The sequence below is a fragment of the Herpailurus yagouaroundi genome, unplaced genomic scaffold, assembly GCF_014898765.1.
Source record: "Herpailurus yagouaroundi ecotype Mexico unplaced genomic scaffold, PumYag 142, whole genome shotgun sequence".
Classification (NCBI taxonomy): domain Eukaryota; kingdom Metazoa; phylum Chordata; class Mammalia; order Carnivora; family Felidae; genus Herpailurus; species Herpailurus yagouaroundi.
The window spans coordinates 46,016,065-46,039,991 of NW_024412397.1; the positions used below are offsets into that span (position 1 = coordinate 46,016,065).

At 42.4% G+C, this 23,927-nt stretch overlaps 1 protein-coding gene across 3 annotated transcripts in view; it reads left to right on the plus strand.

Moving 5' to 3' along the window:
- Positions 1 to 23,927, plus strand: part of KCTD1 (potassium channel tetramerization domain containing 1) — a 92,739-nt gene that overhangs the window by 25,913 nt on the left and 42,899 nt on the right. For 2 of the 3 annotated variants that reach the window (XM_040479185.1, XM_040479182.1), the window contains exon 2: positions 21,185 to 21,363. In XM_040479185.1, the coding sequence (XP_040335119.1) occupies positions 21,200 to 21,363 (164 nt within the window). In that variant the 5' untranslated portion in view covers positions 21,185 to 21,199. Of the gene's footprint in view, positions 1 to 12,411; positions 12,499 to 21,184; positions 21,364 to 23,927 lie in introns of those variants that run through there. The other variant, XM_040479184.1, reaches the window with a different exon arrangement.

Genomic DNA, 23,927 nt, shown 5'->3' on the forward strand with positions numbered 1-23,927 from the left:
ACTCGCGGTCCTGGGAGCTGTCCCCCATCAGCAAGCAGGGCCCCCTGATGGAAAGCTGGCAGTTGCTGCCAGCGAGGTCCAGCATCCTGCTCGAGTTGTTAGAGTGGGCTCCTCACCTCCAGGTAGGTTCCTGAGTGCACCTCCTGGATGGGCAGGGGCAGGGTACCTAACAAGGTGGTCTCGGGACATTTGCATTAGAAGCCCTAGGTCACAGCTGAGGAGCCCCTGACTTAGCACCTCCCTACCCCACCCCTGAGCCACTGCTGCAGCCCCCAAATCCCGTTGGTTCAGTGTTCCTGGACCGCAGACTGCAGTCTGTTCTCTTCTTGGAGCCACTGGTACTGACTGGCTGGGTTTTCTGGTGAGTGTGTCCAGACCGTGGGACCCAGGAGTGGTTCTGAATGGCGCCAGCCAGCATTCGACCACCTAAACCTTAATCCTTGCAACACAAATTGCATTTTCCAATTTGCAAGAAGCTGCTAGAAGCTTTCCTTAAGCGAGCAGAGAAGAATTCACAGTAGATTAAAGGAGACTCTCCACCACTATTTTTCTAAACTCAAAAATTGTGTTAAACAATAAGATTTTTCACAAAACCATGCAAAGCTTGCCTTAAGGTTATGATTTTTCTGATTTCAACGTCCTTTCACAGATGTTTAACCCTTGCAACAACCGTTGAGATAGTAACTTTGATTATTATCCATATTTTATGGACGAAGCAGTTGAGTCTTGTAATACACAGATCCATGGCAAGTTCAAGCAGAAAGTCAGTCATTGTCAAGGGGCACCTGGGTGGCTCAGTCAGGTAAGCGCCTGACTTCGGCTCAGGGCATGATCTCACAGTTCATGGGTTCGAGTCCCGTGTCGGGCTCTGTGCTGACAGCTCAGAGCCTGGAGCCTGCTTCGGATTCTGTGTCTCCCTGTCTCTCTGCCCCTCCCACCTCCCCCCCTCCCCCCACCCGCTCATGCTCCCTCGCTCCCTCTCTCGAAAATAAAAATAAACATTGTGCACAGCTGACTTTCCCCAAAGTAAGTGAGGGGAAGGAAGCAGCAGTTCTGCAGTAATAGGTGTCCAAAAGCTTGAGTTCCCACTCAAGTAAGTTTAGGGCTCAATGCCATCGGTTGGAAGCCCAGATGAAGAAACCTGTTTAACTTGGTGTTTCTCGAATTTATTTGATCATTAACTTGCCACCTTCCCCCACTCGGTAATACTTCTCACAATATTTTAGGAACACAAGTCTACGGCAGTATCAGGAAGAAATGTGATTTTTGAGGGGCTTTAAAAAAAGATACACCTCTGTAAGGTTACTTGTACTCTTGAAAAGAATTTTCGCTCTAATACAGAAACTGCAAAAGTTACCGACATGGCTGTCAGCCACTAATGCTATTTGCAGATTCATGGAGCCGTATACACGGCCCTGCGGGAGATGCTTAAAATCTGCTTTAGGTCTTGGCCATTCACTGGCATTGTGACTTGGCCAAATTAGTTAACCTCTATGAACCCGTTTCTCTCTCTGAAAACGAGGTTATATTAATTCTTTGTGGTCATGGCAGAGATTAAATGAGATGACTCACGTCAAGCACTTGGCACAGAGTCTGGCACACAGTAAGCGCTCAGAAAATACGTTTATTATTAGTTCACGAACGCCACGCAGATTTGCTTTTCAGCAGACTTTGGTGGATTCTGTCTTGGGGATAGACGTCCTCGAGATTCGATTAATGAGAAAGTTGAAACTTGGCTGAAGTGTCCAATACTAATGTAACTGGAGAAAAAAAGATGGGCCCTATTGTATTAGTTTCCTGGGGCGGCCAATAGCAAAGTACCAAAAACCAAGTGGTTTAAGCAGTGGAAATGTATTGTCTCACAGCCCCAGGGGCCAGAAGTCCAAGATCAAGGTGTCCGCGGTTCGGTTCGTTCTGGGGGCTGTGAGGGAGTATCTGTTCCGTGCCTGTCCTTGCTCCTGAACGCTCTTCGGCCATCTTTGGCATTCCTTGGCTTGTAGATCCATCACCCTGATCTCTGCCACCATGCCCACATAGCATCCTCCCTGTGTGCAAGTCTCTCCTGTTGATAAGGACGCCATTTGTATTGCGTTACGTCCCTCTCTACTCCCTTCCGACCTCATCTTAACCAGTTATACATGCAGCCAACGATTGTCTCCAAATAAGGTCATGTTCTGGGGTACTGGAGGTTAGGACTTCAACCAATGAGTATTTGGGGGACACAACTCAACCCACAATAGTGATAAAGTAAATCAATCCAAATGAAAACATGCAAGAGAAGAGAGACTTGGTTAAACATCCAGTTGTAAAATTTTGTGCTTGTTTTTTTTTCTTGAAACTACTTTTTTTCCCCCCAATCACTTTTATGGAGATAATTTACATACAACAAAATGAATCAATTTTAGGTGTAGAGTACAGTGAGTTTTGACAAGCGTGTATACGTATGTATCCACCACCCCAATCAAGATCTAGATAATTCCCATCATCTTAGAAAGTTTCCTCCTGCCACTTCCCAGTCACCCCCTTCCCCGTCACCACCTTCACCCCCAGCTTCAGCCCATAGGCAGGTACTGGTCTGCACCCTCCCACTATAGATGAGTTGTAATGTATCTTCGCTAGCGTTTCAAACAAGTGAATACATATACTAATTATATAGCATATGTATTCTTATGTCTGCTTTTATTATTTTTTAAAATTTATTTCCCTTTTTAAAAAAGTTTGTTTTGAGACATATTTGAGAGAGACAGAGACAGCACAAGTGAGGGAGGGGCAGAGAGAGGGAGAGAGAGAGAATCCCAAGCAGGCTCCGCACTGCCAGCACAGAGCCTAGAGCGGGGCTGGAACTCACGAAACCGTGAGATCATGACCTGAGCTGAAACCGAGAGTCGGACGCCTAACCGACTGAGCCATCCAGGAGCCCCTGTGTGTGTCTGCTTTTAAAGTGAACCATTAATCCACAGGAATCTAGTATAGAAGTTTTTAGTATTATAAATCCAGCTCTTAAAATCCTATAGCTAGATGGAGTACAATTTTGATATATCTTTTCATACTATTTTTTAAAGTTTATTTATTTATTGTGAGAGAAAGAGAGCAAGAGAGAGAGGGAGGAGTGGGGGACAGAACAGGCTCTGTGCTGACAGCAGAGAGCCCCACGTGGAGCTCAGATTCACAAACCGTGAGATTCTATAACCTGTGCTGAAGTCGGATGCTCAACCGACTAAGCCACCCAGGCGCCCCGATAGATCTTTTTTAAAAAAAAAAACAGTTATTTCCTTACTATGCCTATAGCCCTATTTTAGATACCTCATATCCTCATGAAATCCTGAGATCAGGTTTGTGAGGTAAGTATTCTTTTCACCACTTAATAAAAGAGGCAAGTTTCTTTGGGTATTTAAGTCGTTGATTAGTGCTACCTGGAAAATGGGTTTCGCCGAGGGAAGGTGAACTTTTGCCAAGATGAGAGCTTTAGAAGACTGGAGTATGCTATAAAAATGACATTGTTGGTGAAATGTTGCAAGGTCATTATAAAGATTAGATGAGATAGTGCATTTCAAGAGTTGAATGTGACCGGGGCCCGGTACAGCAGAAGGGCCCCCAAGACGTTACCCGTCATTGTTATCATTAGCAGACTCAGAGACTGTCGCAGCTGGAGCCCCTGGGTGATAATCCAGGCCCAAGCTCATCCCCCTTCCAGGTCCTGGGTGGCCCAGCCTCCTCTAGGGAGAGTGGCCCCGGCCCCTTCCTCCACCGCCTCCCCAGCACACTGCCACTAACGTATAAGCTCTCCTCTGAAAAGAAGAAGGTCCCACGGGAACTAATGTGGGCACTCTTCCGGAGGAGTTCAGCCTCCTCACCTTATGGCGGGAGAAGGTTTGACAACCTGGGGCAGCAGGCGTGTGCGGGAACACTCAAATCCAGCTTTCCAAACTCCCAGCCTTTGGGAAATTAAAACAAGGGAGATGCCAGCCCGACGCCGAGATGTTTTCATGTCGTGCCAGTTAGAAGTGGGGACTGTCGGGGCGCCTGGGTGGCGCAGTCGGTTAAGCGTCCGACTTCAGCCAGGTCACAATCTCGCGGTCCGTGAGTTCGAGCCCCGCGTCAGGCTCTGGGCTGATGGCTCGGAGCCTTTTTTTTTTTTTTTTTTTTGTGTCTCCCTCTCTCTCTGCCCCTCCCCCGTTCATGCTCTGTCTCTCTCTGTCCCAAAAATAAATAAACGTTGAAAAAAAAAATTAAAAAAAGAAGTGGGGACTGTTTTCACCATCTCACTATTTCCAGTGGCAGCCAGGCAGGACTAAAGGTTTACAGGCATAAATTGAAAGGTAACCACCTTGCAGTTTCGTGTTTGGGACACACTGAAAACATTTTAGAGCTAAAATATGGAATGGGCAGCCACCACCTTTCCAGTCATTAGTTTTCTCTTGTTTTCATTCTAATTTGTCATTATTTTTCTCATCGCGTATCCTTCATAACACTTTTGAAATACGTGTTGAGTTAAGGTCAGTTAGTGTCTGTGTTGACATCCACCCCAAACTAAATCTCCAAATTATCTTCATATAGATCTTGAAGAGGTAGTCATTTTAGCCTAAGTGGCAATTAAAAAGCAAGAATTATAGTTAATAACCTCATGGGGGGGGTACCTGAGGTCTTCTGTTTGGGAATCTTAACAAATGCTATTCGTCATCAATAATCGAGGTGGGATATCATCTGACTTCCATTTAGTTTTACAAGGTGACACAGGACTCCAGGTCTCTCTGGGGAGGTGACAAAAAGAAAATAGCTGGGCACATACATGTATTGAACCCATGCTTTCCAGCTACTCCTCAGCGGGGCCCTGAGCAAGCCTCTGAGTCTCCCTTGAGCCTCAGTTTCCCTTTTTGGGGAAATAATCACAAACCAGTTCTTTTCCAGCCCTGAGTTCATCTGTTATTCACTATCAAAATATTAATGTGCAAATTCTGTTTTAGAGCTGCTAACTCAAATACGATCCTGTGTTGTGGGATTAACGTTAATTTAGTTAAGCGTATTGTCAGATTTGACACGGAGGACATATTCATGCTAATTAGGACAGGTACAGTGAATAAGCTCCTGTTAGAGCTGTCTCATTAAGACTGAATTGAATTGATTTTGATGCTTTCTTACAGATTTTTAAATTAAGAGTAACAAACGACCACAATTGCTTCCGAAAGTATAGGCTTTTTACCTAGAATTGCTATAGTCCCTTTCCGCAATTATTTTTTACATTTCAAATATGCTAATTCCTTGCCACCTCCTATCTTTGTCTTTATTATCATCCAACTAAATTACATTAGTGCAGCTGAATATTGCTTAATATAGATTTAGAGAAGTGGTAATCACTGCTTAATTTCTTTAACATTTTAATTTCCATATACCAACTATATGAAACAGGATATCAAGTACATTATTAGTAGATAAAATAATTCCAGGGATGGGATTTATTTTGAGTCTTAGTTTGTATAAATGGTTGATTGAATATTATTAATACTGAAATCATCTTCTCCAAGTGATAATAGGCCAGGAAGGTAAGTGCCTTTATTCTTGATTTCAGTTGATTACCTTTTAGGATTTCCCTTAGAAGGCCAGTGCGTTTTCAAATGTAAAGATGATTTAGAACTCATTTAGTTTGTTTCAATAAAAAACACTTTTCCAAGGAATGCTAGACTGACCTAGAAACAGGGAGCTAACATTTTTGTGTCAGTCACACACCAGAGTCTTTTCTTGCTTATTTGTCATATTTCAGAACTACAGAAAGGAGGCATGTTTTGGATCTCGAGGGCACTTCTGCTCACGTGGGGATTCTTTAAGCAGTGGCCCTCCAAGGCCATCATCAGGCTCAGGACCTTCTGAAGATGTGTGAAAAGCAGTGACCGTGAGATTTAATATAATGGCCAGGCACATTTTCGTTCACCCAGTGTCTTCATCAAGATAGATGTTGTACTTCAAGAAATTTGAGAAGAACGTAAAAGCAGGACAGAAGGGAATTACTACTTATTTATTCTTGGTGGTCAGCAATACCAAAAGTTCCTTGATACACATTATGCGTTTCAGATAATGTGTATTATCTTTGCTAAGTTCCAGTTTCCGGATGTTTGTGCAGCCCTGCATAACACATAGTATAAAGTAGGCTGGGATTTCACAGCAAGGTGACAACCACTGGATAATAGAGAACAAATAAGAATGGTTATATAAGCAGCTTATGTGTAGACCTGTATTTTGTAAGTATACCTTAGAAATAGTCATGAAATCCTTTAAAGACTGTTTTTAATGTGTATTCATTTTTGACAGAGAGAGATAGAGCATGAGCAGGGGAGGGGCAGAGAGAGAGGGAGACACAGAATCTGAAGCAGGCTCCAGGTTCCGAGCTGTCAGCACAGAGCCCGATGCGGGGCTTGAACCCACGGACTGGGAGATCATGACCTGAGCTGAAGTCAGACGCTCAACCGACCGAGCCACCCAGGCGCCCCATTCATGAAATCCTTTGAAACTAACAATCATCTTTTATAAAATCTTTAAAACCATTATTAGGAATAGTAGCTTGCTATTTATTTATTTATTTATTTATTTATTTATTTATTTATTTCAGGAACAAGGTAAATGCTTTTTATAACTTTCTACTCTATGTGAATTACGGATTTTTTCACAGTAATCACGAAAGGTGTTGTTAATACTATCTTAAAGATGGAGAAACCGAGGGGTCCCTCGGTGGCTCAAGCATCTGACTCGTCATTTCGGCTCAGGTCATGATCTCATTGTTCGTGAGTTTGAGTCTTGTGTCGGGCTCTGTGCTGACAGTGCGGAGCCGGCTTGGGATTCTCTCTCCCTCTTTCTCTGCCCGTCTCTTGCTTGCATTCACCCATGTGTACTCTCTCTCTCTCTCTCTCTCTCTCTCTCAAAATAAATAAATATTTTAAAAATGGAGGGACTGAGGCATAGAGGGTTAAATCACACAGCAGGCATGTGGTGGACTGAAACCCAGCACGCTGGCCCTGGAGCTCACGATTCCATTCTGCCTCCGTATACCATTGCTAAAGTGCTAGTAATATTCTTCCAAATAGAATTTATAAAGAGCGGCTGTCAAATTGTTAAGATTATACCATAAAATATTTTACTTCACTTAAAAACAGTATTACTTGTATTACAGAATAAATGTCCACCTAAGTTATTCTTAACGTCTCTCCTGCTCTCTGTGCTGAAGTGACATGTGGCTGTATTGGTGCATTGTGTTACTTGAAGGGTTCTGCCTGTTCCAGCCCCGGGTTAGCTTTCTGTTGTCTTCCCTTCTGCTCCCTATTCTCTCTAAGAAGGTGTTTCTAACACTTTAGATGGTTATTGGAGAGAAGAGAGAGAAATCGTGTGGAGGAAGGTGGAGGATGGAGGGGGCTTTCGTATACCCACCTTTTGCATTCTCTTCTGGAGTTCACTGTCCCGTTCTTCAGCAAATGTTTACTGAGTGCCTACTGAATGCCACGCTCTAGCTGCTGGAGACTAGGATGCAGTGAACAGAACACCGTTCTGGTCCTCACCAGCCTGCAGTCTGGTTGATTTCCAGGGGTAGTTCTGAACACCTTTCATTTGTGAAAAGCACTTCACCTGGTTTGCTGCGGTTTGACGCTCTTGTCCCGGTCGGCCGCCTTTTCATCATTTTTTTTTTAAACCTTGGCAACACCAACACCGCCAGCCCTGGCAGTTCCTTGGCAAGCCCTGAGCTGCTCAGTTCCTCGTGGTGCAGGTATTTTTACTGTGCAGTATGACCGCATCAGGCTTCTGTATTGGGAAGAATTATGCGTTTATTTCCACAAAATCCCTGTCACCTCATCAGCATTTAATGTTTCCTTAATTAAAATTTGTGCCTATTAATGCCACGAGATTGTGGGTTTTGTTTATTTTTTATTTGATGGATGGGATGAGTAGGTAACAAATCAGAAACGCGTTTGAGGGCCACCTGCCCCAAAGGAAAAAAAAATCAGTGAGGTCGTTTACTGGAAGCTCAGCGCTCAGTTGTAGCACCTTATAGACTTGCTTTATCATCGTCAATACTGTTAATTCATTTTCTACTGTGTGCAAAAATTTAAAAAAAAAGCATTTCATTAAGTACTGTGGGGGAGTTGATAGGAAAAATAACTGGGTAGCATTCACCCCCAATTTCATTCTGATGTTGTTTGCAGGGCTTTAATTGGTGCCTGGGATCTTCCATTCCATGGGCTAACCCGTGTATCCATGGGCATGTCTATCAGTGAACTTTCCACGTGGGTGAAGGATCTACATGGTTCTCTAAAAATTAGGCTTCTTGGGGCGCCTGGGTGGCGCAGTCGGTTAAGCGTCCGACTTCAGCCAGGTCACGATCTCGCGGTCTGTGAGTTCGAGCCCCGCATCGGGCTCTGGGCTGATGGCTCAGAGCCTGGAGCCTGTTTCCGATTCTGTGTCTCCCTCTCTCTCTGCCCCTCCCCCGTTCGTGCTCTGTCTCTCTCTGTCCCAAAAATAAATAAACGTTGAAAAAAAAAAAAATTAAAAATTAGGCTTCAGCCCCACAGTCTTCAGAAGGAAACAACACATAGAGGGATCCTTCCAGTTTGTTATAGAGAGGACCGCGGCAGATTGCCAGACCTGGAGAAAAGCCTTTAAACCCTCCCCAAATTTCCTGCACAGCTACCCACGTAGAGGGACCAAGTAAGGTCCTAATATGGAATCAATAAGAGGATAAACAAGATGGGCAGGTGTTAGAAACTGACCTCCTGTCTATAGATAAGTAGATTCCTGGTTGGGAAATGAGATAAAACCAGTCTGGTCCACTCCACTCCCCACAACACGCAGGCTTTTCTTCCTCCTCGCTTTTCTTGTATCTCCTGTGTTTTCCTTTCCGTCAATTTCTCTTTCCATCTGCCTGCTGCATCACTGTCCCTTTCTCACCTCCTGCCCCTTTCTCTTCCTTCGAATCTTCTCATTTCTTCTCGGCCTGACCTCTGTCCCTGTCCTGCTTCCCTAATATGGACCGCTTTTCTTTATGCACAAAACTGCATTTACCCATCTCGCTCTGCCACCTCTGTGGTTGTCATAGCATTGCAGGCTGTGTCTTGTGGTTAAAGAACCATCTAATAAAATCAAGCTGGGGCTTTTAAGAATACCAAAGGCATTCTGCTGCCCGTTTCTCTTCCCTCTAGCGGAAATGCTCCAGTGCGTCTGCTGCCACAGGAAAATGAAAGGCCTGTTTTCAAAGTTGGATCCAGGTCCTAGTGGGTCAGACACTCCCAGATTGCCCCAGAAGGAGACAGCACATTTGAGACAGGAGAATGCAGGCTTAGAGCCCCGAATATTTTGCTTCTGACTTTGAATCAACTACTTTTCTTTTTTCTTTCTTTTTTTATTTTTTATTTTTTACCTTGAGCTGTTAATGTAAATATTCCTACCTCAGCTTCCTTTACAGAAAACAGTATGGCCCTTACTCTCCTCCCCCTCTGGACCTTTTGGAAGGCTGTGGGTTATGATTGTTCGTAAGGCCTTTGGAGTTCTAGGATCTCACAGATAACTGCTTCGTATGCATGGGGCACTAATGTAAATTCCAGGTATGATTTTTGTTTTCTCCTAACACATTTCTATTTTTGTACCAAACTTTTCTTGCCAATCAGGTTGATCTTTAAAAAAGTTGGTTTCTTGTTTTTTTTTTTTTTTTTTTTTTTTTTACTCTTGTTGGTGTTTATTTTAAGATACTTCTCCAAGAACACAGATGTCTCCTTTTACAGTGTGAAAATTGTAAAGAATAGCTCATCGCAGTAAAGTAGCGAGGAGGATGACTGTTTGGCTCCTGTCTTTACTGCTCATTCGCCTTCTTCCTAATCTGTGTTTTCAATGCTATCTTCTCTCCCATCTGCTGCTAAGCAGGAAGTTTCATCAGCTGATGTCCCCTCAAAAATATCCTGAGACACGAGGGTGCTGTGCTCATACCAGGCTTAGTGGTTCAGCTATGGGCACGGTTGGGCCTCTTGGCCCCTTAGTTGGCTGCTGGCCGACCCGTCGTTGGCCACCTCGCAAGGAGCAGAGCCAACCAAGGTAGCCCGTTGAGTCATCCCTACTTGTATTCAATACCAGTTCCCACTAGCAACTCGAACAGAATGACATGACTAACAACCAGGGTGACTCAAACATCTGGAAGGGGGTCAGTCTACATCTTCTCGTGGTAAAGATCCCACCTGCGGATTTCAACCAGGAGAAGCGTTTCTGGCAAACCACTAGACCTCTGGAGTGCCTATCCACGTGACACACCACCCTTTCGTCTTGGTGTGCACACAACGGGACTGCTTCCTTCCATCGCCCCCCATTTTTTTGGTGTATCACCCAGTACATCTTTTTGAAAAGTTGACGCTGATTCTGCCTATAAGAGAGTGTTACTTTATTAAAAGACATCCATTTTCTATCACCTATACAGTTGTTTTCTCTTCCGGAAGGGGATCTCAAGCTGCTTTCAGACAGCTGTAGTATTTTAGAACAACACGAGATGTAAATAAATAAACAATAGCCCCATTAGATGGCACCAAGTAAAGAATCTCTGAAGTAGGCATTCTGTTCATTAAGCACCATATTTTATTGGCTATTTCCTCCTGTTGGTGAAGGCAAATAAAAAGCTGTAGTGATTAAAATTTAATCTTCCTAATCAGCCAGAGCAAATGCTGTGACTGTTAAGGAATCTCTCTGTGTTAGCTTCTTCTTTTTTTTTTTTTTTCTTTTTTCTTTTTTCTTTTGCATTCATGCTTTAGGAATGCCTTTCATTTCATGACCGGTTCTCCTTGATTTCAAAGAAGATTTGAATTCCAATTCTGACCTCCTAAAATGCTAGCCTCCTTAAGATACTTGAATCTCTATGGCGGATAGTTTTTAAAATTACAGCGTAGTAAGAAATCAGGAGTTAAAAAAGCATTCTAGGCCATCTGGTCCAACGGTATATATTATCAATGGGAAAACTGAAGCCAGGTAGGTGGCTTGCCACGGTCCCTGTCCCTCTTCAGTGACGTGGCTTGGGCTCTCCTTTGTCCCATCCTCTAAAATATGCTGAGTTAAGAAACGTTTGTCAGCGTCAGTAGAAGTACTGCAATGGTTCCCTCTTTTAAAAACTGATTGGGTTGGGGCCCCCGGGTGGCTCAGTCAGTTGAGTATCTGGCTCTTGATTTCAGCTCAGGTCAGGATCCATGCTGGGTGTGGAGCCTGCTTAAGATTCTCTCTCCCCCTGCCCCTCCCTCCTGCTTGTGCTCTGTGTCTAAAATTAAAAAAAAAAAAAAAAAATTAATTAAATTAAATAAAAATTAAAAATAATTGTGCCAGAACTTAGTATGATCCTCGTAACATGGAATTACTAAGTATAAGTGTTATTTAGCAGTAATATACTCTGGATTCATAAAGCCAAGTGCATGCCTTGCTGTACCAAAGTATTGCTTGCCCTCAAAAGGATTTGTTGAAGAGGGTCAATAACTCGTTTTCAGAGCATTTAAAGGATGATTTGATTTAAATTTTTTTTTTATTTACATGGGGATCTCTTCTCTTCAGGAACTGCCTGTGCATATGGCTAATTCCCAGAGAAGACTGTCAACTCCCTGAAAAATTCAATTCCACATTGCCCTAGCCTAGCTCCAAATAGAAGAGCCAGCCAACGTTTTCTAAATGAATGAACAAGTGAGCAAATGAACTTTTTGAAACATCTGTTGTATAAGTCAGAGTAAGCTAGTATATTTTGAACGCTGTGTGTTCTAATTTTTTATTTTTTAATGCACAAAGGTCAAGCAAATAACCATCTAAGAATTTTAAGAGGAGGTTCCCAGAGAGGCAATTAAGGTTAGAAGGAACACATTTAGCTTTTGACACTGCTAGACAAGGAATTTTTATGACCACATCCAAGAAGTCAATACGTCAAGTTTATTGTCTATTTCGAGGCAGATGTGTCCTGTAGTTAAGATCTAGGACTAGCAGTTAGAGGAGTAAATAAAATGCCAGTTCTCTGTGGTGGGGGAAATACACAGTGTGTGGTGGGGGAGGAGGAGTCCAGTGCTGGGCCAGCTGGCTCCTGCCTTCTGCATGACCACTGACCATCCTCCTAACCCTCCAGCCAGTTGTGTTCATTTTCAAAACAGGCTGCGTGGAAGACCATGGATGGAGCAAGGTAAATCTGTCCCTTCTCTTGTGAAAGCCGGAGCATGGATAGCCCAGTAATGGAGCGTGGTAACCTTATCCTGGTACACAGTGACTAGTGTGTCAAATATCGCTGTAAATTCATTACTAGATAATTATAGGCTAAGCCGCTTGACCCCACAGTCAATTTCCTTCTTCGTGAAATGGTGATAATACCTAACATTGTGCAGGGGTTTCTGATTTCAGACTAGGAGGCCCTCTGTGAGCGTTAGATACTGTTTCATTGCCAGCTTCTGCTGCCATTATGCATTCTCCTTCCAAGAGAACGCATGCAGAGCACCAACTTCTGGAAACGTGGGAGGCATGCAGGTACATCTTTCCTTGTCTTGCTTTTGCTGTCTTTTGGATCTGGGAATGGACGAACTTGAGGAAGGCGCAGATGACCAGATAGTTCCCAGGAGTGTGGAAACCATATATTCCTGCACCATTCTTTCAGGATCAAACTAAATAGACTTCTGTGTCAGCTAAATACGAGCTTACCATGACCTGAGGCCCATTTAATTTTTGGTTCCACACATTTCCTCCCTGGCAAGAAAATAAAGGGAAAGGAAGCATTATCCGAAAATTTCTGTATTTCTTCATTCAGTCCTTTGTTTTAAAATGTCAGAAAAAAAGAAAAAATCCTGATTATGAAAGTAAAATATAGCAGCATGCCAAGAGTATGTACTAATTGATTAATTGTACATTTTTTTCTTCTTAAAAATTGTTTTTTTTAAATTTCAAGAGTAATAAATGCTCTGTGTCATAAAGCACAAGAGAATAAAAACAAAAATAAAATTTGTCTGGAACATCATTACGTAGTCCTAACCCCTACTAATATTTTGATGTTAATTCCAGAATTTTTTATTGCACATACACATATCTTTGAAAAATAGTCTTTCCCTATGGAAAAGGGACAGTAGGTTCTGTTACAGAACCTACTTTTCCCTACGGAAAAGTCTTTCCCTATGAAAAAGGGACACTAGGTTTTGTTACAGAACCTACTTTTCCACTTGAATGCTATGTTTTTATTTTATTTATTTATTTTTTTTTTTTTAATTAGTAACGATCATGGGTGCTTGGTGGCTCAGTTGAGAGCTTGACTCTTGATTTCGGCTCAGGTCATGATCTCATGGTTCCTGGGATTGAGCCCCATGTTGGGCTCTGTGCTGACAGCACAGAGCCTGCTTGGGATTCTCTCTCTCCTTCTCTCTGCCCACGTGCACACTCTCTCTCTCTCTCTCAAAATACATAAATATTAAAAAAAAAAAATAATTAGTGACATCCATAGTTGAGCTGTAATGTGTATTTTAAAATACTCTGATGTTTTACATGCATTTAAAAATATCTAAGAAATCTAATTTAAAAAATAATCCAGCTATAATAAGCACAGCAAAGTTCTATCAAAATATTCTGTTTTTTCCAGTTCACTTTCCTTCTGGGGGGAACAAAAAGCAGAGAAATTTTGGCAAATAGTTGTTCTTTTCATGGTCCCAGCTCAGTAATCTAATAAGGGAGCTTCTCAGATACATGTTTCATTTGAAAAAGAAAAAAATAAAAAGGCATGTTGAGGGCACGTACCGCATATCTGGCAGAGATTGTGCATTGAAATAGATAAACATTAGGAGCCCCTCCTCTTGGCCAGCAGCAAGAGTAACATTTTGCTGTTTCAGATTAGGAAGCAATTGCAGATTACTTTAACACAGTTGCTAGTCATTTTGAAACAACTTTGAAGCCTCCTATTTTTGATTTCTGGGATTTTTTTAAATCTGTGAAATTAAGATTTTTGATCCGAAAAGGAAAATCGGTACAATTCGATTGCCATTTCATTTTATGAACATAACTGTGCCGATTTCATTCTCCACTTTCTTTCGTATACTTGTCCACGGCACATAACTAGCATCTTGTTATGCTCTGTCCTGTTTTCTTTTCACTTATCTGTACCCCACGATATAATCCTTTCATCACTGTAAAATGCTGTTTTTTTCACCTGTGGCTCTTCCCTCCTCAACTATCTCTAAAGTTCTCTGTATTTCTCCATTGCTCCATAGAAGTCGTCTCTGTACATCTGGTTTACTGCTCTGTGAGATTTCATTTTTCATGTGCAGAAGGAAAGAAACTTCCTTTGTCCTTCTCTATGCCAAGCCTTGTACTATACGCCCTCACAAACATGTCTCACCCGCTGCTGGCTTTATCTCTCTGTAGGGTGGGAAGATTTAGCCCTGTCTTAGAGATGAGGAAACGAGTCTGATAAGTTTGGAAACTTCTCCGAGATCACACAAAGGGTAAGGCCGGCTGAAAGCAGGTCTCCAGTTTCCAACACCAAGGCTCTTTCTCCTGTGCCTGTAGGGTGTTCTGTATAGGTTACTTTTCCAGCTGTATAAAGCTTTGAAAGTTGTCTTACCTTAAAAACATGTTTTTCTTTACTATTTTTGGGCAGGAATCTTTCTTCAGTATATTGTGTACTTTCCAGTCTAAGCTAGGGGGTTTCTTGGGGGATGATGTCATCTTGAATGATTTTTGTAAGTAGCTATTGTCCTATGGGCTAGAAAACCAATGACTACATCTGTTATAAATGCATGAATTAAGAGTAAATAGGTTCTGTGAAGTTGAAGGGGGCTCCTATGATAACGTGAATGGAAGATTTGATGTCAGATTTGGAGGCTTAGAAGGCTTTGGGGCCTAATTCTCAGGTGTCTTCAGAGATTGACAGAAACTGTCCTCTAAATAAGTTACATATACAATACTCACAGACTTTAAAGTGCTGGTGGGCTTTTGTTTTTATTTTTGTTTTTCTGTTTTTTAACTCATGTGAAATTATAGGAGTTTTTTCTCTCTTTTCTCAGGTCATTCTCCTATTTAGTTAAAGTCAATAGAGGCCATAGAGATTGAACATGGTAGGAACCCAATAAATATTTCTTGAATAAATGAAGAAACAAATGAGATCTCTCACAAAATACGTTGACATTATGGTTGAGAATCTTGTTATGCCATTAAGTAACTATGATCAGTAAACTGATGTTTTTCTACAAGAACCGTCATTATGAGTCCAATAGGATTGTGTCAGTTCTAAAATAACACTCTGAAGGCAACCATAGATTTCCATCCCAGGAACTGGCAACATCCATGCTTAAGATATGTTGAGTACAGTTTGGGTACCCTAAATGGTTGGCCAGCTATCAAAAAATAGAATTCATGAGAACACTCCAGTCTCTAGGCATTCCATTTCATGTAATATAGATGCTACTTGAGTCTCTCTCTCTCTCTCTCTCTCTCTCTCTCTCTCTCTCTCTGTGTGTGTGTGTGTGTGTGAGAGAGAGAGAGAGAGAGAGATACTAAGGTTGAAATTTGTGGAAAAGTTATGATTTGTGTTAAATTCCTTCACTCCTCTATAGAATGTTATGAATTACAATATCAAATAATATAGATAAGTATTTTACTATTGACATGCTTTTCTGGAAATATCCCTAAGACACCTGTTTCTTTTCCCAGTGAAAGAGGTAGTGTAGTCCAACTTAATAGTGAAACGTGACATAAGACAGGGGCATACATTTTTAACAAAGTCAGTCATTCAAACTTTCAGTTTAAACTTCAGCTCATTTGTTCCAGGCAGTGCCCCTGGGGCTCCTGTTTGAACAGCACACAACTAGGTTAGATTTAGAAGGCAAATTTTTCATTAGCTTCTTTTGAAAGATGCCTGAAGTCAAATCCCTTGAAGGAGTCTCCTACCAAAAAAATTATTGCTGCTTTGTTGGGTAGGTGAGGTGGATGATTAAGCTAGGGAAGCCTCAGACTGAAAGCAGCCAAGAAATGGAAACTTTAAAGGTAAGCTGATCAACATGCCTGGAAAATCCAGGCATATGGGGTAGAAATGGGGGAAAGAGGAATTTGAAATACAATTTCAGATGGCTGTTTTATGTCAAAGTACCATGGTCAGATTTGGTTTATCCTAGGAGAGGAAATAATAAACATCTTTTTAGTTTTTAAAAAAGGTAATATTTCACGGAAATTTAGATGAGTATTTGAACAGCATGGTGTTTTGATTGGAGTTTTTCCCAAGATTATTTTCGGTTTATTTTCTTTTTAAGTAGAACTTAGAGTAAAGTGAATGAATAAATCTTAAGTGTCCACGTGCATACAACTGTGAAACCACCCAGATCAAGATTTAGAACTTGTCTAACTGTCCAGAAGGCTCGTTCTTTACCCCTCCCAGTCAGTAACCCCCACAGGTGGCCAGTGTTCTGAGCTCTGTCTTCATGCATTCATTTTATGGTTCATAACTTCGTGTGAGTGGGCATACAGGACATGTCCTTGTGTCTGGTGCCTTTTCTCAGTGCTCTGTGAGAGCCATAGATGTGTTTTCCTCACTGCGTGGCTATTAATTTATTTTCATAAAATCAGTAAATAGGGAGAAATAGTGCTGTGAAGTCATGAACTGTCTGTATTCACTTCTGAAGTAACTCTGCTTCTCCATTTAAACATGGCTGCGGGGCGCCTGGCTGGCTCAGTTGGTAGGGCGTGCAACTCTTGATCTCGGGGTTTGTAAGTTCAAGTCCCACGTTGGGTGTCGAGATTACTTAAAAGTAAAATCTTAAAAAAAAAAAAAAAACACCTTGTAAAAAATAAATAAACGTGGCTGATAGGTTCAGGTCTGTCATGATTTGGGCTTCCATATATTAAGAAAAATTCAAGGTAAGCCTTTACTGTGCTGTCCAGTGGTACAGCCGCTACCAATGTGTGGCTATGTACATTACAGTTTAAATTAATTACAGTAACATTTAAAATTTTGTTTTTTAGTTCCACTGGCCACACTTCAAATGCTCAAATAGCCACATGTAGCTGGTAGCCACCCTACCAAATGGAGCAGATCTAGAACATTTCCATTCTTGTAGAAAGTTCTGTCGGACAGTGCTGTTTAGAAAGCTGGCTGTTGGCTGACTTCCTCTTTCCTTTCCTCTTTTCCAGACATAGGATGTTGTAGTGGGTTTTATTTATTTTTTTCATTGTAAGTTGTCATTTACTTCTGTGGTTCTCAGGCCATCATCTTACAAGCTTCTGTTTCCTACATTGTCCCTCTAGACCTTGGGGAAAAGGTAAGTGGGAGAATTCTCACAACATGCTATACTTTTAATTTCTACAAACTACCGTGGGCTCTCCTACTTCAGGGCCTTGGCGATACTGCTTGGAACCCTTCCCAGCAACCCGCTCACTGTGTGTTGATTTCTCATCTATCAGATTTCAGCTTAGACTGTCTCCAGGGGACTTTCCCCATCCCTCCTCCCAGCCCCCAAGCCTAGGTTACGGCCCCCTTGATTCAGCTGCTACAGTAACATGGCCTTTCCCTGCCTGGTAGCAGTTGCTTGTTTCCTGACTTCTGTCTCCCACCAAACAGCGAGCCCGGTAAGGTCAGGGACCAGTGTGTCACGTTCCCTGTTGTATATCCATTTCTTGGTCGAGTGCCTGGCACTCAGGAGAGGTTAGTAAATATCGTGGAAGGAGGGAACAATGGGCTGCACAAGAAAGGGCCAATAACCAAATAGCTTAATGTTAGGGTTCTTCTCTCCTAGGTAGAGTCAGTTCCAGGTGGGAGTTTATCAGAGACAGCTTTCTGTCTGGGCACCTTACAGAACACTGGGCTGTTTCGTCAGGAGTGATGATGACACAGCCAAGGCATTTGCGCCCTTTCTGGTTAAAGTTTTTGGTTTGCCTTTCACCGGAAATAATTCTAAGAGATATCCAAACTGAGATGATGATGGGTGAACAATCAAAGGGAAAGGCAGATGGGGAAGTGGAGTTGAAAAGTGGTCATAATACGGTAGAAAATTCTGCATCTGTCAGCAGGCAGCTGTTCACGGCATCACAGGCGACGTCTCACCAAGCCAGATGACCTCACAGGGAGCCGCGTCAAGGAAGGGTATCCTGTCAGGATAGGTATCAGAAACCCCAACTCAAACTTGCTTTAAAAAGAAAGAGATTTATTTCTCCAAGTAGCAGGAAGTCTTGAGATGGGCTCAGAGTTGGTCGTTTCGGTGTGCCAGCAATGTCCGTGAGAACCCAGTTCTTTCCAGCTCGGCGTGGCCACCCTGGGCATGGGCTTTGTCCTGAGGCTGGAAGGGAAATGGGGGCTGCAGGTACAGGCCTCCCATCTGGGCCTCAGAGACTAGAGAAAGAAGGGAAAGCCATCGGCAAGGGAAGGGGTTGCCAGAATGTGTCAGAGGAAGCATCTGGAGTAACTGCAGTAGCTACAGAGTATCCACTGGAAACGCCGAGACGTTGCAGCCCCAAACATCCTCTTCCCCCATCCCAGCCTATGCATTTTAGAAGTTCTTTCAGTCTGCACCAGTACAGAAAGTAGTGAATGAAAACCCTTTACTCTGTTAGCAAATACCACTTAATGCCTTAGAAGTCACCTAATGGGGACACACCCAGACCAGGGAAGATTCCCAGAATGCAGAAAGAGAGCAGAGGAGGTAAGTCAGGGGGCTCAGGGAAGACCAGTTCTGAAACTTGGGAGCCCTGCCAGAGTGAGCCTGGGTGTGGCAGTCAGAAACCCCCTCCTGGCCCTTAAGGGTTAATCGCCCGCCCACCCGCCGCTTGAAGAAACACTGGCTTAATTTTAAATTCAGCAATATCCATACATTTATGATTTACAATGTAAATGGTATATATTCTGGGAAATCTGGAATCCTTCAACCGATCGGTTATGCTTTAATTTTTTTTCTCCTTCTTCTATAGACCTCGCAGTGTTGGAGCTGTGCTGAATGAGGTCACAGTCTAACTACAGTATTAACCCTGCAAATCTGTTCATTTTCGCCTGAGCACCCTCAGGCAGGATACAGAATGTGTCCAATTGAAAGACTATTACAGGCGCTGCAGTCCATGATGGGATGAATTGTAACAGGGTGGAAGGTACTGGGGGGGGGGGGGGGTGTCTTTAGCCAGGTAGGAAGTATCTCTCAAAAGCAGAGGTTGTGTGATTGCATTTTGAAAGGAAAAATCTTGTTCTCTCTCACTCAAATTTTAAAACGCAACTTTTAATATTCTCAGATCTTAACTGTTTTATATTTTCTACCAACCGTGTCTGTCTTTGTATTTCCCCCCATCCGATACCTCTTCAGTTTCTCTTCTCTGTGTGCTACAAACATCCTTTTGTGTTTTTTTAATAACTTTTGCATTATTAAAAATATAGAGGAACATCTAAAGAATAATAGAGTGAACACCCGTGAACCGACCACCCCATTTAAGAAATAAAACACTAGCTCTTTTCCTAGGACTGTTTCTGGGCCCTGTTTAATTCAGCATGGAGAAAAGCACAACACAGATGGTCAGCGTTTTGTGTAAAGGCTCAATCGCCACGCATTCATGGTAGCTGCAGAGTTTCAGAAAGTATGTGCATTCGCTGTCTTGCCTAGACATGTGGTTAATGCTAAGTAGTCTAACAGTTGTGCCCCAGGTAGCTCCTAAAGCTGTTTCAGATCATAAAATCTATGATGTTTTGCAAATTTATATTTTATCATGCTGGGTTTTATGCGCAAAAACTAGATGACTTCCCCTCTATAATCTCCATCAAAGGCATTTTTCAAAATCCCTTTATTATGCCTTGTCACTGGCTTTGCCACGCATTGTTTGCATGTTTGAAAACAATCTCTGGCTAAATTATAAATCTGAGAGTATTGTTGTGGCGTTAGCCTTGCAGAACTGAGGGATAAATGCTATTTTAACTTATTCCTCAGTTGTAGACTCTAAATATTTGACCCCTTCATTGAGTGCCAGAGACGTGACTTGACTTGTCTGTGGTTTGGGCCCTATCACTAAGAGAGTGAGAGACCATGTTTGGATAGTGCTTGAAATATTTATATTGTATCAATGGAAAGGATGTAATATTTTATTTCCTCAAGTGTACAGTTCCTTCAACATGTTCTCGCTGCCCCCGTGTGATGTTGTCCTCCATCTGCTCTGTTTGCTCACATTGTGCCTTTAAAAAAAAGTTTTTTTTAATGTTTATTTATTTTTGAGAGAAAGGGAGAGACAGCGTCGAGTGGGGGAGGGGCAGAGAGAGAGGGAGACACAGAATCCCAAGAGGCTCCAGGCTCTGAGCTGCCAGCACAGAGCCCGATGGCGGAGCTGGAACTCGTGAACTGCAAGATCATGACCTGAGCCGAAGTCAGAGGCTTAACCGACCGAGCCACCCGGGCGCCCCTGCTCACATTGTACCTTTGCCTGTGGGGCTTCTCCATTGACACCTGCCCCATTTCTACCTTGGGAGCTTGATCACTTCAAGAAGTCTGGCATAGAGAAGAGCAACTTGCTCATGCTCACAAGCACATACTTACCACTGAAGGGTACAGTCTTTTCCAAGTGTCCCCAGACCTTTAGTCTTGTACAGAGTGAAGCAGGGAACAAATGGGTAGAGTGTGTGTTGATTTTTTTTTTTTTTTTAATCTCTTGACTGATGAACTTGGGGTGCCTGTTTACAAAGTTGCTTGGAGAATGTGTGCTGAAGGCCAGGTTAGTCATACCCTCATTTTCCTGATTTAAAAAAATAGAAATCGAGCATAGTTGCAGAACACAAGTGCTGAAAGATCTGTATTTATCCCAACTGCATAGCAATAGGGAAGTTTCCAAAGAGAAGGATAAAGCCTATGTATTTTATTTAGATATGGGTTGTTTTAAGTGTTGATTGTCTTTTCATTTGGAATGAGGGTAACTCTCCATGTGCCATTTAGCAGTTGTTAAATGTGAGAATTCATTAGTAAAATAGGCCATCATAGAGCTCAGGATGATTGGAAGTGAACATTAGTTCGGCTCCTTGATTCGGAGCTTGGGAAGTTTTCCTTTTCTTTGTTGCAGATTCTGTGTTTCTAATATTCATTACAACAAGAGTGAGAGCCTGCTGATTTTTCAAGATTTTATTACCGAAAGAATATCAACACTAGTCTCTGGCTTATTCTTTATGATGCGTGTGTTTCCTTTCTCTCTACCGAAAACGTGTCTAAACTTGCTTATCTCTCTGTAGGACAGTCGGCCCAATATGTCAAGACCTCTGATCACTAGATCTCCTGCATCTCCACTGAACAACCAAGGCATTCCTACTCCAGCACAGCTCACAAAATCCAATGCGCCCGTCCACATTGATGTGGGCGGCCACATGTACACCAGCAGCCTGGCCACCCTCACCAAATACCCCGAATCAAGGTAATCCGAAAAATGGAAAAGTCACACTCGGAAGTGCATGTATTTGATGATCTAACTGTTTTTCCTTTGACCAGCACAGCAGCGTGGACTTACTGGGGCCGGGGCTAGAGCACGAGGGTGCCGTGTGGGCCCCCCGGCTACCCACGCTGCTCTTGGACGTGGCTGTCAGTCTTGTCCGAGTCAGGGCTCGACCCACAGCTTAATCAGGTCCACGTAGACATGTCACATAGGAATGGAGTTCTAGGATATTTTGCCCTGCAGAGATCTTCAGGTTTCTCAATGTAGTACAAAAGGAAGGATGATTTCTATTGCTACTGGCTTTTCTTCTGTCCTTTTCTAAAACACTTTCTGATCAGTTCTTAAGAATTTTCTAGGAGGTCATTTGGTGCGCCAACTTGTGAGCTAGAGAAAAAAAAGAGAGGCTCTTATCAATGGGGCAGTATATTTACAACACAATGCAAAAGTCCAGGAAGCCAAGATAGTCTTGTTTAAAAAAAAAAAAAAAAAAAAAAAAGGCCAGTGGGACTTCCGAGGGATCAAGGCAGATAAATAAATATAGAAAGTGTCTGAAGAGGGAGCATGGTTTACAAACAGGCACTATACAGTTCTGCTTTTTTTAGTCTTTCTCTGTTACCTGATATTTTATGAAAGGTTGAGAGGAAAGATAAAATTTTCTCTCTCAGTTTCCAGATTGAATTTCTGCAGCCAAAGTGAAATGATTTTTTTAAAAAACAGATGACCACAGGGGCACCTGGGTGGCTCAGTCGGTTAAGCGTCCAACTTCAGCTCAGTCTCACAGTCTGTGAGTTCGAGCCCTGCGTCAGGCTCTGTACTGACAGCTCAGAGCCTGGAGCCTGTTTCAGGTTCTGTGTCTCCCTCTCTCTCTGCCCCTACTCTGCTCATGCTCTGTCTCTCTCTGTCTCAAAAATAAATAAAAAACATTAAAAAAAAAATTAAAAAAAACAGATGACCATTAATTCAATGACCAAAAAGCTTTATATTTTTAAATGAAATGATTATATCATTCAGTTATTAGTATTATTGAGTCCCCACTTTCCCTAAGTTCATTGTGACAGGTGCTACAAGATCATGCTACATTATGGCTATATTTTTAAAGAATATCATACAAGGAAGTAAGGTTTCTTTTTTAAAAAAATACTTCCATTCCTTCTAATCTAATACCAACATCAAAGAAAGAAAATCACCACGCCTCTTCAGATGAACACTTAATTCTAGGGGGCAAGCCACAAAACGTACACGAGCCAAAAAGCAAATCCTTAGCTGTAGCAAAATTCACTGATCTGATCTGGTGGCCTTTTGTTTCATTCAGTCCAATTTTTAAACTCTGATCCAGGAGGGAAGTTATGTCATGTGCACACGACATAAGTAGCAGGTTTTCTTCGAAGGCTCATTGCAGCTGGGGGGTCTCTTCCTACTGACTAAAGCCGCACGGGGGTTTGGCATCCGTGTAGCTCCCCCGTATCACTTAGCCTGTTGCAAGGGTAGACGGTAGAAATGTGTTGGAGGCGCTGTTTATTCAGTTCCTCTCTCCAGTGATTTGCCACTTTAGAGCCCTCGAATAGGTGTCTTACTTGGAGAGTCTTCCTCTGGCCCCTCTGCGTGGGCATTTCTAACAGTCTACTTTCAGTCCCTCGTTGTCCACACCCTGAGACAGGCATCGCATTCCACGATCTCAGTACTCCGGATACACCATCTCATATGGCAGCCACTAGCCACATGCAGACTTTGAGCACTTGAAATGTCGCTGGTCCAAATCAGAATGTCCTCTAAGTGTAAAATTGCACTGGACTGTAAAGAATTAGTGCCTACCAAAAAAAGTAAAATATCGCAGGCAGACAGTCTCTCCTTTGCTGCCCTGCCCACTGTTCCCTTGCTGTGTATTCAACAAACTTCTGTCTCTTTAAAAAAAAAAAAAAAAAAAGCAACTCAGTAGTTTTTTATTATTGATTTCATGTTGGAATGAGAATATACTGAATTAAATATGTCATTAAAATTAATTTCACCCGTTTCCTTTTACTCTTTCAATGTGGCTACTAACAAACCCAAAATTACATACATGTCTTGTGTTTTATGTCTGTTGGACAGTGCTGACCTATACACAGATTTTTAAAACTCTAAGCAAACCCACTTCTTCCCCAGCCTGATACGTACATACATGATAACTTGAATTTCTCTTTCACCAACTTCATTAGAAAAGGTGAAATTGTTCGTCTTCCTTTCCCGATCTTTCCCCACACATCCTCGCCACCACTGGGCCACAGTGTCATGGGAGAAACATCAGAAATACTTCATGGTTCATTAGTCCCCACATTTAAATGCTGATGCTGCCATTTAGTACTTGTTTGGCCATGGATAGGTCCAATTTCTAAGCGTCTGTCTTCTCACTTGTAAAATAGACACGGATAGGTCTTCTTGCAAGGTTATTGAGAGGATTAAATGTGATTACTAAAAGCACGCCGTGGCCCTGTGCCCAACACATAGTATTGCCTTTATGCTTAATCTTCTGCCAAACCCAGCAATTGTTCTTTTCAAACTGCCTTCCA